Source organism: Notechis scutatus, chromosome 11 (assembly GCF_049901735.1).
Source record: "Notechis scutatus isolate UNSWTSFEM ecotype Mainland chromosome 11, rNotScu1.2, whole genome shotgun sequence".
Taxonomy (NCBI): Eukaryota; Metazoa; Chordata; class Lepidosauria; order Squamata; family Elapidae; genus Notechis; species Notechis scutatus.
The window spans coordinates 1,106,677-1,125,444 of NC_142019.1; the positions used below are offsets into that span (position 1 = coordinate 1,106,677).

Below are 18,768 nucleotides of genomic sequence, written 5' to 3' on the forward strand. Positions count from 1 at the left end.
TCTCCCAAAGGTGCTTTTTCATGAGGCAACTGGACTTTTCTTGTTTTTTGCTTTTGAAGACATTTCGCTTCTCATCCACGAAGCTTCTTCAGCTCGGACTGGGATGGTGGAGAACGGAAGGATTTATATTCCTTGCAGAATATAAACTTGCAAGCTCTGACTGGATGGTGAGGAAGGGTTTATTTTAGGGATGTTGCAACGGTCCATAAGTGTGAGAAACAGCCCTCGGTCCCTTTTTTTTCAGTGCCGTTGTAACTTGGAACGGTCACTAAATGAACTCTCGTAAGGACTTCTTGTAATAACCCCCGAACCAGTCAGGCTGATCCATTAAAAAGATCAATTTGTTTCCCTGCAAAGTATTTTCAGCTGCCTCCTGCCAGCATCTAGCTTGTCTCTCGAGGTTGAAGGAGAGGAATCAAAATTTTGCTCCCATTTTTATTTTTATTTTTTAAAAACTTGGCTTATTTATCCTTTGGGGAAGGGGGGAAAAAAAGGCTTAATATCCATCCGTCTCCTTCCTTATTTTAAGCATCAAGTTAGGACTTTTTTTTTTCTTGGCACAGAAGCTGGATAATTAGTTTTGTGTGTTTGGGGGAGCGTGGGGGTGGCGGGGTTGTCTCTGGTTTTATTTACAACATTGCTAGTCTAGGATCCTTGCCAAGAATAATCGGAGTATGTTTTAGTCCTAAGAGGGTGTCTTTAAGAACGGATGTGTTTTTCATTTAAAAAAAAACAAATTTCCGAAAACAAGAGAGATGATTTTAAAGGAGGGGTGTCCAACCTTGGCAATTTTTAAGACCTGTGGACTTCACCTCCCAGAATTCTCCAGGAGTTGAAGCCCCACAGATCTTGTCAAGTTTGGGCAGCCCTGCTTTAAAAATCTTCCTTTAGATTCGTGGCGTTTGTCTGATGTTGCTCTGTTTGGCCCTTTGGCTTTCAGACTGCCCCTGTAAGTCCTTGTTCATACAATTTAGTATAAAATCCTAGAATGCTTTCCCGTTCATTTCTTTAGAATCATGTCCAGGTCGACCAACACAGAGTTGCTTCAAGATGTGTCACGAACAATCCCAGCTAACAAGCCAAGGTGTGTTGGAGCAGGGCAGAAAGTTTGATGGACTTTTTATTTTCTAGGTTCCTGCCTGTTTCCTTTAGATTTTGGTAGTCCTGCTGAGATCTGTGGAGTCCTTGTTGCTTTTTGAGCTCGCTTGCTTTCTTGCAGACGTTTCATGACCCAACTAGGTAACCTTATCAGTGCTAGAAGGAAGTGGGGCTTGTAGGCAGGAGGATTGTGGGGTCCTTGGTGGTCTCTGAGCTCAATTGTTTTCTTGCAGACATTTCATGGCCCAACGAGGTAATATCATCGATACTCTGATGGTGTGGATGGTGCTCTAATGGTGATGGTGATCATCAGGTACTGATGCTCAGAGAAACATCAAGGAAGCATCAAGAAACACCTGCAAGAAAACCCACCAAGTTTAAAGAGCAACAAAGTTTAACCACAGGTTTAACCCTGAACTGCAAATATTTTTTTCTTTTCACTAATGAGATGTTTTGGAAATTGAGCCTTATCATAAACTTGCTTTTTTTCCCCCCCACCCTCCGTGTTCCACCCAACTCCACAAATCACATTGGTGAATTTCAACCTGGACCATTGCTCTTAAAGTGAGAAAAATCATGTCCACCACTAAGACTTTCCTGCTGTCGGGATGCTGACCTCTGCTGACCGATCTCAGCATTAAACCAGTTTGTTTTTTTTTTTTTGTTAAAGTGCAACCTTGACCAGTGGAATTAGAAGAGTCATTGGAGACACGTTGGCTCTGTTTCTCCTACTCTCCAAAGCCACATAGATATTCCTCCTCTCAATATTTTTGGTGTGAAAACTACAGAAACCTGAATAATTAACTCTTTCTCCAAATGTTTCTGCCTACCCGATACATTCCAGTAGAGTAGTTATGCTCCAAGTCTCTACGGTTCAATGTGGTCTTATGGGACCAAGGAAGCATGCCTTTTCTGTCATGGCTATGGTTTGTACAAGCATGGTGCATTGAATCAACCACTGTTGGCTGCGTTCACTCATCCTACTAAACTCTTAATCATGGTTTTCAAGCCAACAAAGGTTCAAGTTCAACCCAACCAACCAGACTCAGGGTGGCCTTCAACCATGAATTGATGCCTTGCTTGAAAGCCAGACCCTCCCATTAATGTACCCCCTCTTCCTTTTGTGTCCTCCTCTCCAGAATGGGGCAGATCAGGTCGCCTTCCACGTGGCTGGTGGGTTTTCCGCTCTGGAGCAAGTCCTTCAAGTTGCGACCATGTCCATCAACCTGAACTCCGTTTCAAGAATCCCTTTGAAGTAAGTCTGGCGCTGCTTTGCCAGTTTTAGACCACTCAATAAATTAATGTCGTTTGTGCTCAGGATAACTTTTCTGGCTCCTTTTCTACCTGGCTGTAATTTTCATAGCTGTCCATCTGTCGGATGGTTTATGGAGATTTTTTATGGTCATGTCCTTCTTCAGAAGTTCTACCTGGCTCAAAATGACATGTCCAAAGGCTGGGCTTGCCTCTCTTCTTCTCAAGGAGATGACAAGGGTCAACAGCTCCCTGTATCTATCGCTCTTTCTTTCTTTCTTTCTTTCTTTCTTTCTTTCTTTCTTTCTTTCTTTCTTTCTTTCTTTCTTTCTTTCTTTCTTTCTTTCTTTCTTTCTTTCTTTCTTTCTTTCTTTCTTTCTTTCTTTCTTTCTTTCTTTCTTTCTTTCTTTCTTTCTTTCTTTCTTTCCTCCACCAGAAGAAACACAGGTATCCTGAGATATTATCTGGAGTGTTTCGAATAAGTTGGGAGCAAGTGACGAAAGACAAAAAACAAGGAAGTGAAAAAAGAGAGCTGCTCTCTCTCACACACACACACACACATACACACTGCTTCAGATTGTGCAAATAGAGAGCTCTTTGTGTGAGTTCAGAATCTCCGCACCGCCTTTTGGCGTGGATCCTTGACTGCAGGTTTAGGGCAAGTGGGCAATCAATCATAGCCAAACATTGGCAGGGACCAGTTTTGTGACTTTTAAAAAGCTCATCGGCACTTTAACCCTAACGTGAAGCCTTTTGATACAACCCTGCATGGATATTTTTTTTGTAGTCACAGCAAATTTTTAAATCACCAAAGTTATGGCAACCGCAGAAGGTGATCGTGGCTAGTTCATAATGTAGGATCCAGTCCTCCTGTCGAAATCAATGCCTATCAGGAACAGATTATTGGGGAAGAGCCAACTCTGTGTTCTGCTAGCAATCGCAAATTTTTCTCTCCCCTTGTTTCCTTATGTTGGTTTTACTTTTTCCCATAAATAATAATTTTGCAATCTATTTGTTTAGGAGAAAAACAGAAGTGATTCAGTATAGGGATCAAACAAATGTGTTTGTTTTTAATTCATATCAAATGTTTCCTCCAGAAGCTGAACATTGCCCCTCCCCCGAACAACCTTCAAACCCTAAAAATATTAAGTTTTAGAGCTGAGCAAATATTTGAACTTAGTTTCTCTAAATGCAACCAAATACTCCTTTGTCCTTTGTAACTCTATTGGATCAAAGCATCTTTCTTCTGTGCTGTCATTCAGTGGAGGGATTGTTTCTTTCATTGGATATCTTCATTTAAAAAAAACAAATAAACATTTATTTATTTTTTTGAAAAATGGTTTGCAGATGCTAAACGGCTCACCTTTAACAGTTACATAACGGAAGACAAGAATTTATCTGTGCAATATAACAAACTTGGCAGATTTATAAAGCTCTCTCCAGTGAGTAAAAGCTGAGCAGAGATTCTGCAAATTAAGGCACAAATTAGATTTGGCATCAGAGCTACCCATAGTCAAAAAAACGAAGACGTTCCTTCAATGACTCTGGGATTTTATTCATGAGATCATTTTTCTTTGCTAAATAATGCGATACGTATAATCTTGGTGTGTGATTCATTCTTCCGGTTAATTTCAATGCAGCCCCTCTTAAAGAAAATTAAGCAGTTTTATTGGGATTTACGATCAACGCAAAACTGCCCAGTTAAATGCCATCATCTCTTAAAACTGATTTAGTGAAGTTCGAGCTTGGTTTAATTCAGTAGCGATCCTCAAGCAATTTGTGTTAGTTTTAGGTACCATCATAATCTCTCTCTTTTTTTTTTTTTTTTTCCTTCTGGGGGCATTTGGGTGGGATGAAGTTGGGAGGAAATTTTAAAATAATAGTAATAATAAGAAAAGAAATAATAGTTCCCTTTAACCAGCCCAACTGCAAAAGGACTTATTGTTAAGTGGGGATATCACAAGTTAAAACAATAAACCCGCTTGGAAACATCAACCATTTGATGCTTGTCTGCAAGACTTTGAGAAAAAAGTGGTGACAGTTGACAGCTGTTGTTTTTTTTTAAATAAGATTAAAATAAAGAAATTAGGTTTATTGACTTAAATCTCCCATTTAACACATCGAACCTCCTGGGGCTTGCTCTCTCCTGACATTTGCACATCTGAATTTTCAAAAGCAGCAGCATAACCGAACTTGTGCCAGGAATCTTTCTAAATTCTTTCTAATTATAGCCATTAACAAGCTTATGTCACTCTGTCTCTCTTGTGAAGCCAGCACCCCACCCCATGCCAGATTCTCAAGTCCAACCACGCTGCCGTGGAAAAATAAATGGCATCAGTTTGTTCGTTTGTTTATATCGAATCTTTTTCTGTCTGGGGATCTTCAAATATTGGAAACCTTCCCAACTCCTCACATTATAATCCCAGAAAGAGGCGGGGGGTGGGGGGAATCACTGGGAAAATGACAACTTCAGGAATGTTGTTGTGTCAAAATTGGGAGAATAATTTTGAAAGGCTGAAGTATCCTCTGCTTTCTGGAATAAACACTTAGATCAGCTGATGGTTTAAAAGAACATGATAAAACATCAGATATATATATATATATCTAGCGGGGAGCTCAATTCTTGATTTTAAAAAGATACACATAATTAGTTTTAAATGTCATTTATCTGATTTCAATGTATATGCATGTTTGGTCGAGAGAATGCTTCTTAGCAAATTCTGTAGCTTGATTGATAGTTTTCACTAATTGACTGAAAATAAACTATCCCAGACACAATTATTGATTACATGCAGGATATACGGAGGATAATTCAGGTCCAAGACATCAAAGAGAGTGCTTATATAATTATTATATTGAATCATTACCACCACCACAACTGAATACTCTCTGAACATTTTTAATAACTACTTTATACATATTTCTTAACTTCCAAGTTTAAACTCCCTAATCAAATCAAACAATAGTGTGTATGTGTGTGTTTTATTTTTATGTATTTTTAAAGCCAAGTCAACCCTGGGTTGAAAATATTGGGTTGAAAAAAACCATTATAAAGCCAATAGGACAGAATATTTGTAGTTCGGACTTGGACTGTGGAGTCCTTGATGGTCTCTGAACTTGGTTGTTTCCCTGAAGACATTTCATTACCCAAGTAGGTAACATCATCAGTGCTAGTTGTTGTACATTTCTATATGCAGAGCCATTATAAAAAACATCCCATGTTAGACATCTTTGAGCTAATCTGGCTGCAAGCCTAAAGGATAAAATCCTTCTCCAGTGGACCAGTTAAAATAGGGTGAGGAGAGAATGGGGGCCAACACTTAAACGGCAATATATCCAATAACTAAGCCATAATTTGGTGAAACGAAGGTTAGTCTTCCTATAAAAATCTTGATGGATAATTCTTTTAAGGCAACTGGGGTTTACGCTTCTTGCAAGTTGTGGTAGAGGCAGAATGTTATTCCACCATTCCCCTGGCCGATTCGCAAGCTCCAAATAGACCACGGTATCCTATTAAGCCCATAAACAAACAGACAAATCTCCTTAATCCCAGTGAGATTAAAACAGAGCCTCCAGGACCCCTTTTGTCTGGCTGCAAAAAAGTCATTTATTTATTTTTTAAATCAAAGGTACTTTTCCCTGGACCTGTTGCATATGCTTGGTGGAGGAGAATTACGCTTGACAATAAATAGCTTGGAGCTGTCACGGAGTACCAAGTAAACTGTGATGCTATGTATCATAAGAAAATTAAGGATAAAAGATAAAGATGCTTGGGGTAAACCTTCCCTTCCCTTCCATCTTTTTCTTTTCCTTTCCTTTCTTTTCCCTTTCCCTTCCCTTCTCTTCCATCTTTTTCCCTTCCCTTCCATCTTTTTCCCTTCCCTTCCATCTTTTTCCTTTCCTTTTCTTTTCCTTTCCTTTTCCTTTCCTTTTCCTTTTCCTTTCCTTTTCCTTTCCTTTTCCTTTTCCTTTCCTTTTCCTTTCCTTTTCCTTTCCTTTCTTTTCCCTTTCCCTTCCATTCCCTTCCATCTTTTTCCCTTCCCTTCCATCTTTTTCCTTTCCTTTTCCTTTCCTTTTCCTTTCCTTTTCCTTTCCTTTTCCTTTCCTTTCCTTTTCCTTTCCTTTTCCTTTTCCTTTTCCTTTTCCTTTCCTTTTCCTTTCCTTTTCACTTCCTTTCTCTTCCCTTCCATCATTTTCCTTCCCTTCCCTTCCTTTCTTCTATGTTTAATCCTCTCAATCTCCAGGCTCAGGAATTTCAAAAGATTGAAAGAGGACCCGGAAGGCTACAGACCACCAATTCGATATATTAGACTCACCTTTTCAGCCCAAAAAAACCCACACCCCATCTGATGGCACTTTTTGCAAGCTGCCAACCTGAAATTTTGGGGAGGAACGGAGCCCCGTTATTCTCCAGTGGCCAAAAATAAAAAAAAATAAAAGATTCTTGTAGCCCTTTCCCAACTGATAAATGTTATTAAAATGCATAAGTTTCATGAGCTGAAAGCATATAGCTTTTAATAAAACATGCTCCTCCGAAAAGGTGCTACCGGATTGCTGGTTTTTCTGAGAATTACGAGCACTCTAAACAGCCCCATCTAAAATATAACTGAAATAAAAAATAAATAAAAGTTTGCAGGAGGACTGCATGGTTGACCAGTAACAAGCCCATTTCCTTGTGCTTGACTGCCATCTGACTCCCGGTGAAGTCCTGTGGAAGAGCATCCTACAAAATAGCTTTCTTTGTTTTCTTACCACGCTCTTAAGAAGCGTAAATGGATCCCCCGAGAGATTCCAGGGGAAGGAATCCCTCTTGGCTTGGCTCTAAGGAGCTCTGCTTCCCAGTTTCCTCACATTTCTCCAACCTTGGTTTGCAAGTGCGGCTTTCTCTCCTAAACTATTCCCAACTGGGCATCATCGATTGGAGAGAAAAGTGATTTTTTTTTTAATCTCTTTGGTTCCCTGCTGATCTCAAAAGGAGGTTGGCCGCTGGTCAGCTCCGTCTCTCAAATTAGATTTTCTTCTCAACGTTCTTAAACATGAACGGGAAACAATGAACTTCCAAGGGGGTTTGCAAAACAGTTTGCTAAAATAAATTAGCAGCTGTTGTTCGATGGGTGGCCATATCTACTTCACACTCCTATTTCCTACTCAGAAAAGTTATTGCCTTTAAAACTTTACATTTGGTGTGTTGGATATGTTCACTGCCTCGAGTTATTTGTAAAAAAATAATAATAATTCAGCCACGGCGTAAATGTCATAGCAACAAAGCATTTTTATATTACAGATATATTGTCTTGCCTTTTTTTTTTCCTTTAAGGTGATTAAAATTTCACTTTTATCTCCCAGATCACTCTGTAGTACAATCAGCGCTTATTATCTGGCCTGCAATAACTGTCTGGAAAACTGCACCTATGTTCTCTTCAGCAACAAGATTACTTTTTTAACAGATCTGTTGATGCACCAATTAATGGTAGGTAAAATTTTCAAGTCTGAATTAATGCTATTAACATCCCAACGCTGGAAAAAAAATCACCTGGCGGAACAAAACAATTTTTTTTTTAAAAAAATCTGGGCTTAAACTGGGATTTAATCTGTCTAGGAAGGGGAGGTATTTCCCCCAAAATTAGGTCTCCAACTACTTCAGGGATGTTCCCGAGCATCTAGTGGGTGACAGTCATTAAAAATCCTATTCGTGTGATCTGCGTTAACTGCAATGATGGTAGAATTTGACAATTGTTCCTGAGGCTTGGAGTCCAAATAAATATGCCAGTCCAGAAAACAAAAGCAAATTTAAGAGAGAAGCATATTTTCTTATAACGTTTCTACCTGTTCCCTTTTTCTTCTCCCACCTCCAACTCCTTGCCATCTTCAGTTCTTCATGTCTGGATGGCAGGAATTCGAAAAAGACTCGACTAGACAGTATATCGAAAGTATCAAAAATGTTAAATGGGGGGCAAATCTGATTTTTCTACGATTCAGGCCGATTCTAAGTTAGTACAGACTCTGGCCTCCTACGGGCCGCTGTTCTCAGAAACTTACCTACCTTAACGCACCTCGGAGCAGGGTTTTGCAAATCAAATTTACCGAACAGATGAGCTTTAATGGAAGAAGAAGAAGAGGAAGAAGAGGAGGAGGAGGAAGAAGAGGAGGAAGAAGAGGAGGAGGAGGGGGGTAGGAGGAGGAGGAGGAAGAAGAAGGAGGAGGGGGAGAAGGAGGAAAGAGAGGAGGAGGAGGAGGAGGAGAAGAGGAGAGGAGGAGGAGGAGGAGGAGGGAGGGGAAGAAGAAGAAGAAGAAGAAGAAGAAGAAGAAGAAGAAGAAGAAGAAGAAGAAGAAGAAGAAGAAGAAGAAGAGAAGAAGAAGAAGAAGAAGAAGAAGAAGAAGAAGAAGAAGAAGAAGAAGAAGAAGAAGAAGAAGAAGAAGAAGAATGTTGACTTCCCCCTTCATTTTAGCTGTCATTAAATATTTCATCAGGAGTTCATTTTTAATTCATAGTGACCCGCTCATCATGAGATATTTAGTCTGGAATTGCTACTTATAAATGGTGGGGAGGGGAGTGTTTGCAAGAGGCAAGTGGTTGGTTAATTGAAAAGTTGTGTATGTGCCGTAAATAATTCACGCTACCCTGTTTGAGCCAGAGAACCATCGGGCGATTGATAAACACTTAAGTGTAGGTCCTGGGGGGGAGGGGGGGGAAGAGCCCACCGTGTAGTTAGACAAATGGAATCCGAACACGGCTTGTACATTCGGCTTCTCAGTGGTCTCATGTCCTCTTGTTTCTTTTCCAATTTGTCCCCCCGGAGGAATTTGCGTATAACAAAATACCCTCCGGGACTCTGGCACGCAGGAAACCACAAGGCTTAACGAGAGTTCATTATTGACCGATCCAAGTTACAAGGGCACCAAAAGAAGTGACTTGACGACCATTTTTTTTCACTGTGACAACCTTTTTTTTAAAAAAAACAAAACAAAAACCATCATGTATTGTTTGATCAGAAAAAGTAAAATGCAAACCAGTCAAACAAACGAGCAAAACGAAAGAAATCCAAAGCATGCATACAACCAGGGCTGGGCTGCTGGGGTTCGGGAGAGCCCCCAGCTAAGATTCTGTGCAGTTCAGAGAAACCCCCCAAATCCCACTCCTGGCTGGCCCTGCCTACCCCACCCTGCCCCTCCCAAGAATCCCCACATGGCCCATTTGGGATGCAGGTAAGTGCAGGGCCTGCATGGAGGCTCAGAGAGGGGAAAAAATGGGCCTCCCTGAAGTTCGGGAAGGGTGGAAATGGGCCCGTTTCCGGCTTCCAGAGACCCTCCGGAGCCCGGGGAGGCCATTTTCGCCCTCCCGGAGGCTTGACAAAAGCCTCCAGAGCCCGAGGCGGCCAAAAACGCCATGCTCACCACCACCCCGCCGTGGTTCAGGAAACCAACTAGCCACGCCCAACATGGCCACGTCCACCCAGCAACCGGGCAGAGAACCCCTTGCTAAAATTTTTGAAGCTCGCCCTGCACACAACCCTAACAGCAACAAGAAAAAAAAGACGTTACAACCTTTGTAAGCATCCCCCGTGATCACGGGATCTAAAATTCAGAGGCTTGGCGACTGGTTCATACTTTTACGGCCATTGCTGTGTCCAATGCAAAGTCCGTGGGAAGGCCCCATTTCACTCAACAAACCGGTTTAACTCCCTTAATCAACCGCCGCGATTCGTTTTAACAACTGCGGCAAGAAAGGTCTCAAAATGGGAGGGCGAGGGCTCACTTAATGGATGTCTCACTTAACAAGAGAAAATTGGGGCTCCGTTGTGGTCGTAGGTTGAGGGCTACCTGTAGAGTTGGGAACCCCCCTTTTTGCAGAATCCTAACTTGTACAATTAACCTTCAAGAAAGAAAACTCTGATCTTTCTCTAAAATCTGATACCAACCCTAAAGAGCAGTGGCGGATAACCTTTTTGGGCTCCTGTGCCAAAAATTGTACGTGCGCATGCACACACATGCCAGTACCCAGAAGGCAATGTGTGTGGCCCCCCACAACCCCTGTGCATGCACGCACAATCCCCCCGCCGCCGCCCCCTTACCTGCACTACACCTCACAGTTGATTTTTCGGCCTCCCAGAGGCTTTTTTCAAGCCTCTGCAGGCTTTGCAGGACGAATAATAGGCCTGTTTCGTCACTTCCGATATTACAGGAAGCGACGAAACGGGCCTAATATTCAAGACTGCAAAGCCTGCAGAGGCTTGAAAAGCCCCTGGGAGGCCGAAGAAGGCCTCAAACCAGCCGAAAAATCAGCTGTCAGGCGCACGCATGCACAGTGAGGTACGGTTGTCTGCGGCTCGTGTGCGGCACAAATGGCTCCGCGTGCTACCAGTGGCACACGTGCCATAGGTTTGCCATCACGGCTATAGAGGCAATCCTCCACTTGCCACCATTCGTTTAGTGACCGTACGAAGTTACAACGGCCCTGGGGGGGAAAAAAGTGACTTATGACCATTAAAAGAACCCTTGAATGTTCAGTTCATTTTGATGCCAAAATTTTGCCATTCTCTCTCGGCGGTGTCGCTCAACGCACGCCTAATCAGCAATGCATTCTCTTCGTTGGATCCTGCTTCCAAAAAAATTATTACCTTGATTATTATTATTATTATTATTATTATTATTTAAATCTTGGCACAGCCAGGAGGAGGCGGAATTATTCCAAGCAAGGGTCTCCGATGGCCAAATTCTCTTGCCTCTGTCTGCCTCCTGCGAAGGGATGAGCCGTTGATGGCAAGTTCCCTTTCTAGTGGTCGTGAAATGTTTCTGAAACGGGGCCAGGCACAAACATCTATCTTGAAAATGAGGTTAACCCAGCTCAGAGATGGCCAGCCGGCAGCCCGTTGGGCAGCTCCAAGCCAGTGGTAGGATTCAGCCGGTTTGCACCACTCCGGGAAAACCGGTTGTTAACTCTCTGAGCAGTTTGGTGAACTGGTTGTTGGAAGAAATCATTAGGGCAGAGAACCTGTGGTTAAATTATTTGAATCCCCATCACTGATAACAGACAATCAGAGTTGGAAGGGACCTTGTAGGTCATCTAGTCCAACCCCCTGCCCAAGCAGGAAACCCTACACCAGGGGTGTCAACCTGGCAACTTTAAGACTTGTGGACTTCAACTCCCAGAGTTCCTCAGCCAGCAAAGCTGGCTGAGGAACTCTGGGAGTTGAAGTCCACAAGTCTTAAAGTGCAAGGTTGACACCCCTGCCCTACACCATTTCTGACAGATGGGAGTCCAATCTCTTCTGGAAAGTCTCAAGTGATGAAGCTCCCACAACTTCTGAAGGCAACTTCTGTTCCATGGATTGATGGTTCTCAACTGTCAGAAAATGTCTCCTTATTTCCAGGTTGAATCTCTCCTTGACCAGCTTCCATCCATTGTTCCTTGTCTGGCCTACAGATGCTTTAGAGAATAGCTTGACCCCCTTCCTCCTCTCTGGGGCAGCCCCTCAGATATTGGAAGACTGCTATCCTGTCTTCCCTGGTCCTTCTCTTCCCTAGACTAGCCAAGCCCAGTTCCTGCAACCGTTGTTCTTCGTATGTTTTAGTCTCCCATCAATTGAGTCACTCATCAATTTTACGTTGTCTGTAAGCCCTTTCCCTTCTGATGTGCTATAGCAGGCACAGAGTGAAAGACACATTCAAAGCAGGCTCAAAATAATTGCAACCTGTTGTGTGTTCTCTGTCCTAGATTCTGTGTGAAAAGTCGTGCTGAGTTTGTGTGTGTGTGTGTGTGTGTGTGTGTGTTGGCACTTATTCTCCAGCATTTGATGGACAGGTCCCAGAAGACACCTACAGGAGTTGCAGCTTTTGCTACTCAAACACTCAAAAAAGAAGACGAAGAAAAATCCCCCGCCAGCCTTTTTTTCCTTAGAAAGCATCCCGCCACACCTTGCCAGACTGTTTTTTTCAGAAATCCGTGAAAACCAAATTGCTCTTGTTATTATTATTATTATTATTATTTTTGCAATAGATATTATTACCGAGTCGATTCAAATAGGTGTGTTTTTTCCCCCCACCCTTCCAAATTACACAAAACAATCCCACCTGTGCAGGACAGAAGGCTGCTTCCTTTTGGAATTGCAAGCTGCAATTTACCCCCTGGCACCTGCCAGAGGGCTGTTTTTTTTTGCAATGTGTGTGTGTGTGTGTGCGTGTGTGTGTCTCAAAACTTGGCTATTTTTCTGCTTGTTTGCAAAGAGCTTTCTTGCTCCCCACCCACCCACCCATCTCCTCAAGGACATACATCCCTCTTATACATGTGTTGGGCAAAGAACCTTGAACCAAAAATAATAATAAATGCATTGTTATTATCATTATTTTGTTTAGGGGTGGGTTGCCTTAAGTTGGCACAAGAAAGAACCGGCGGTGAAGGAAAACTCGTTCTTTTGTGTGCTAAAATAACCTCGGTGCTCTCTGCAAGATTAATTTCTTAATCGGGCCCTCTCGAATAGATCAAAGGGGGATTTCTAAAATGGGTTGGAAAAATAAGAAGGAGAGGAACCTGAGCTGCCTCTGAAGCCAAGTTGGAGGCGTTTTCACCTCCTTAGGAGCTTCTTCCCCTCTGCTCAGCCCTCGCCCCACTGCCTCCCCCACCCCAACCAGTTTTCCTGCTTGTTGGGAGTCGGTCGCTTCCATTCCAGGCTGTCCTCGGCTTATGACCACAACCGAGCCCGGAATTTTCCGTTCCTGAATTGAAACTTCCGTTCAGCGAGCTCTTCCCCATTTGACGACCTCGCTCGCCAAGAGTTGTCAAGCGGATCTCTGCGGCTCTTAAAAGTTCATCCCACGGTTGTTAAGTGAATCCGGCTTGCACTTCCACCGTCATAAATACGAATCGGTTGCCAAGCTGATCACACCTTTGTGAGAAGGCTGCAAAGTGCGAAAAAGGGTCACCATTGGCTTCCCCCCCCCCCCATTGTAACTTCAAACGGTCACTAAATGAACTGTTGTTAAGTGGAGAGCTGCCTGTAATCGATTTCTCCTCAATTCGTCTCTTCTTTTGCTCGTTCTGACTAGGAGTTTTCCCCACCATCCTCACAACCATCCTGTGAGGTAGGCCGTGTGGGGGAGAAAAATATGAACTCCGGAGCTCAGAGGTGCTAAATTTCTGGCATAAGTCCATGAAGGGAAATTTTGCTTTATGATTGGAGTCGTGCTTAAGTGTTTTGAGGCGCCCTGCTTGCTTTAACAGTCATTAGCCCAGCCCTTGGCTCCTTCTGCACATGCACACACAACACACACCCAGGTGTGTGGGTGTGTGGGTGTTCCAGTATCTCAGGGGCTGCTCCAAAGGAGAGGAAGGAGTCAAGCTATTCTCCAAAGCACCAAAGAAGGCCGGACAAGAAGCAATGGATGGAAACTAATCAAGGAGAGAAGCAACCTGGAATTATGGAGAAACCTCCCGTCAGTGAGGACAATTAACCAGTGGAACTGCTTGCCACCAGACGGATGCTTTCATCACTGGAGGGTTTTGAAGAAAAGTTTCAATAGGGAGAAACTTTCTGACAGTGAGAGCCATCAACCCATGGAACAGAAGTTGCCCTCGGAAGTTGTGGGAGCGCCATCCCTTGAGACTTTCAAGAAGAGATTGGACTGCCGTCTGTCAGAAATTGGTGTAGGGTCTCCTGGGGGGGGGTTGGACTAGATGACCTCCAAGGTCCCTTCCAACTCTGTAAATCCTATTCTGCATACACAGACACACACGCACATTTAAATTCTGCAGAGCCGGGAGCTCAACGTTCCTGCCTTAAACCCTCCCTGCCACCGCCCAGCCAGGTAAGACCTGCTCTCTTTATCTTCCCTTCCCAACCACTGAGGGTCTCTTGGCCTCAACCCTGACCTCCAGGAGACCACCCACCTGCCAGGAGGGTCTTCCCACCCACCCCTCTTTTAATTGTCCCCCTTTGTGCAAAGAAAGGAGCGCATTCTCCTCTTCCAAAGGGCCCGTTTTTCCACAAACAGGTTTCTGTTCAGACAAGCCCTGGGGGCTTTTGTGTCTGCAGACACTGTCGGAGTCCCTCCCTCTGATTACGACAATTGTGGGGGTGGGGGAGAGGAGGGGGGGGTCAGAGACACACACAGGGATGGGAGATAACAGCCTAAGGTGTACAAGACATCCCCCTCGAGGGCATCTGGCTCAGACACCCCAGACTGGGCTTTGAAAGAAGAAAAGTCAGAAAATATTACCTGTGGCGGCAGCCTTAAATATAAAGCTGGAGATTTATTTTTATTTTTATTTTATTTTATTTTTTAAAAAGAAATCCTGCTTGGTGCTTCCATCTGTCATAAATCCCCCCCCCCCGAGAGGCTTAAGCATGGGGATACAATATGTTTATTCCAGATGTTGCAAGCTCAGGATATTCGATTGTTTCAGATCTTGCTTTCTTTTTGAAAAGAAAAGAAAAGAGGAAGAAAAACAACAACTTTTGGATCCTGGAACTTCGTCCTCGCGGATTTGAGGCCGAGTCACATCTGGAAAAGGCCAGGCTAGCATCTTATCTTAGTTACGAGCTTCTAGGCCAAGCCTTCCTCAAATCTGCCCTCTTCCAGATGTGCCGACGTTTCCTTTGGCTGGGGACGATGGGCGTTCCGGTGCAATAGATTTGGGACGGTTCGCGAGGAAGGGTCGCTATTTCAGAGCCTGATTTTACTTTTTACTTTTTTTGTTTTTGTTTTAAATGGCATCCAGAAAAAAAAAATCAAGTCTTTAAAACCACGGCGGGTGAGGATTTTTCTCCTCCTCGGCGGTTTCCTCCTTTCGACAGGTTGCTTCACGCTAATGCCCGAAAGAATGCGCTTCTCCCCTGCGCAGGAGCCCTGTTCAAAATAAGTCATTGTTTTTCTACTTTCCTACTTCCTGAAAGAAGGAGGGCGCCCAACGAACAGCCTCTGAAGGATACGGGGAAAGAAAAAAGGGCCGTAATACGAAATGAATACGAAAGCCGCTTGAAACTTTCCCCTCCTAATTCCTGTAAGAGGCTGTTCCTGTTTGCCGCCCAGATCAAAGAACTTGCAGGTTCTGCACAAGACTGGTCTCGGGCGGGATCTGTTTCCCCAAAACAAGGACCACCCCCTCCTTCCTTCCAGCCTCCAGGAAACCTCCAACTGTCCCAAAAGTGTTTTTCCAAAAGGCACCTGGCACCTTTGGAAATGAGGAGGCCTGGGAAAGCCAAGGGAAATCATCCAAACCATTAAAAAAAGCAAAAGTTAGAATATTGCAGACATGGGATGAGACATCCGGGAAAACACGGCATCCTCCAGAGAAAGATTGAAGGCAAACGAAGGTCCAAGCAGAAGAAGAACATCATGGCTTCAAAATCTAAGGGACAAAACTCAGCAGCCCTTTTTCGTGCGGCTGTTGATAAAAATAGGATCGCCAACAGGATTGCCAACGTCCAATGATGGAAGATGAAGAACAGGAGGAGGAGGAGAAGGAGAAAGAGGAGAAGAAGAACAAGAAGAAAGGAGGAAGAGGAAGAGGAAGAAGAAGAAGAAGAAGAAGAAGAAGAAGAAGAAGAAGAAGAAGAAGAAGAAGAAGAAGAAGAGGAAGAAGAAGAAGAAGAGGAGGAGGAGGAGGAGGAGGAGGAGGAGGAGGAGGAGGAGGAGGAGGAGGAGGAGGAGGAGGAGGAGGAGGAGGAGGAAGAAGAGGAGGAAGAGGAGGAAGAGGAGGAGGTAGTGGTGGAGGGTTCTGCTGGGCCCTTTTGACCAGGGCTGCAATATAAGCACCCCAGGTCACATCCTCTTTAAGGTAACACCCAGAAATTTAAAACCAGTCACTTGCTCCACTCGGTCTCCATTCATAAGCAAGGGCTGGAAGTTGAAGTCTACCTCTATTCAGAAGTTGCCCAGAAGAACCGCTGACTTGTTAAGGAAAATAGCTCGAGTGGCTTCCAAATTTTAGCACTTGACTTGTCCGTCAAAGGGGTGTTTGTCTTTCGAAGAACTCCTCCATCCATGGAACTAAGACAATCCAAGTCACTCGTCCAGAATTACTCCGCTTTGTCTAAAATTACCTGGAGTAACCTGATCTTTTTTCTAAGTTTCCAAGTCGTTTCACCTCGCCTATTCTGCAATTCGGCATCCCTGGTACGTCAGGAGCATATCCATTCTCCCTGCAAGGTGCCAAAGTCATCCTCTCACTTCCTAACTTGGCTCGTCCCCAGGAAGGGACAATGAGAATAAATTTTAAGTACTAACTCCGGGCACAGAGCTAATCAATAATGTAAGGGGGGGGGGAGTGCTTGTTGTTGTTTTTTGTCTCCAAGTGTTACCCGATTCCCTCGAGAGGGATACGATGCTAACTATGCAACAGCTGCATTTTACGGATCTAGCTCACCCTGGTGCAGTTAAAACGGAGAAGATTTTCCTGGTGAAATCATAGTGAAATTGGCCCCCCCCCAGTCAGGTCTGAGTTGAGAATGCAAAGTGGCATGTTATGGATTCTCCTGCTGAAGTTCCATTGCATCCTTCCTTGATTGGCCCACCTCCTTTAGATTAACGGAAAGCCTACTGCTTGAGACATTATTCATTTATCCCGATTCGTATAGTCACTGTTTTAATCCATCAGACTGTCAGGAAATGATATTCAAGCCACCATCGCAAGAGCTGTAAGGACATCCCTTCCTATTTGAGAGCCCAAGGGGTACTGTGTTTTTCACAGGGAGATCTCTGGGCTCCAAGTTACATTTAGGAGATCACATCCCCCAAAACAGGGCGGGCAGGACAAGATTGTAAAGTAAGTGAAGCTAGGACAAAAAAAACTAATGAGCATTCGGTGGTGCTCAACTTCCGTTTAGCTGCCATGTTCAGTTGCCGTTGAAAAGGCGATGTTCTCATCTGAATTCATTTGTCCCCCTTCTAAACCCATTGAGGCCGTCACCAGTTTGAGGATGCCAATAAGAGGCATTCTGGGTGCATTTAATTGAATAATAATAATACTTTATTGTCATTGTACAAATATACAGAGTATACACATACAACGAAATTCACATAACACGCAGAGACCAGACCCAAGGCACACACACACACACAACAATCCCCAAACGCACACACATACCCGCTAAGGTTCCCCAACCCCTAAAACACACAAGCATCTACACAACAGACAAAGTAATCCCGTCCAACAGCTCACTCATGGTGGTCCTTAAGTTCATTGTTAAGTGCAGTTATAGCTCTGGGTTAAAAACTATTCAAGAAACGTGTGGTCCGAGTTTGAATTGTTCTGCATCTTCTGCCAGAAGGCAACAGCTTCACAAAGATTGTGAGCAGGATGGGAAGAGTCTCTGAGAATGTGGTGCGACTTCCTCAAACAGCGAGATGCGAAGATGTCGTCCAGGGCTGGTAGCTGGAGCCCAATGATATTCTGGGCAGTTTTAATGATTCTCTGCAGAGCTTTTTTGTCCGCTACAGAGCTGCTCCCATGCCGTACAAGAATGCCATATGTCAGGACACTCTCAATGGTGCTGTGGTAGTAGGACGGAAGTAGATGCTGAGATAGATTTTTATCTTCCTGGGCATTCTCAGGAAGCGCAGCCTCTTCTTCTGTGCCTCTTCACAAGCATGTTAGCATTCATAGTCCACGAGAGGTCCTCTGAGATAGAAGTGCCCAGAAATTTAAAACTCCCAACCCTCTCCATCTCCTCTCCATTTATGTACAATGGTAAATGTAAATCTCTTCCTCCTGAAGTCAGTTATAAGTTCTTCAGTTTTTTTTTTTTTTTTTTGGGTGTTAAGTGTGAGATTATTTTCTTTAAACCACAGTCTCAGCCCTTGTACTTCCTTTCTATAAGCAGCGGACTCATTGTTCTTATTAATGAGCCCCACCACTGCAGACATTGAGTAGGAACTGTGAAAATGAGGTGCTTGGAAATGCAAGAAAATCCCCCCTCTTAATCATACAAGGACATTAGTTCAAACAGACCCTATTCCGTGAGATCAACTTAAAGAAAAAAAATATGTATGGAAGTTTGTAGCTTTGGGAACATCTGTGAGCTGAATTGTTTCTAGGTGTAATACATACACCTAGAGAGGGTTGTTAGAATCAAGGCAGACTAATTTAGCGTAAACACAGAAAACTGGATAAATGAAACAAAGAACAGATATGTTTAACAGATATGTTAAAGATAACCTTGATTTTTTTTTCCTGTGGACACACTGGCACACATTAAAAAAATGAAATTCTGATGCCCTTAGTTGGCATTAAGCAAAGGAAGTTTGCACAATATTTTAAGTATCAGAAGCTGAAAATAAATAATTCGGGAACAAGATGCTTTGTTGTTTTGAAAGTTATAATTTAAGGATGAGGTCTGGTTTGCTGGCAAAATAACGGAGGGGAACATTCTGAGCACGATACTTACCTCTGTTTTGAGGCAGGTTTATTCCGTGTCATGTTGT

General features: G+C 43.5%; 1 protein-coding gene across 3 annotated transcripts in view; it reads left to right on the forward strand.

The window, feature by feature from the left end:
* The window catches only part of SCAPER (S-phase cyclin A associated protein in the ER), a 101,486-nt gene that overhangs the window by 59,374 nt on the left and 23,344 nt on the right, over positions 1 to 18,768 (forward strand). For all 3 annotated transcript variants that reach the window (XM_087972470.1, XM_087972468.1, XM_087972469.1), the window contains 2 exons: positions 2,238 to 2,353; positions 7,696 to 7,819. In XM_087972470.1, coding sequence (XP_087828596.1) covers positions 2,238 to 2,353; positions 7,696 to 7,819 — 240 coding nt within the window. The remainder of the gene's footprint in view (positions 1 to 2,237; positions 2,354 to 7,695; positions 7,820 to 18,768) is intronic.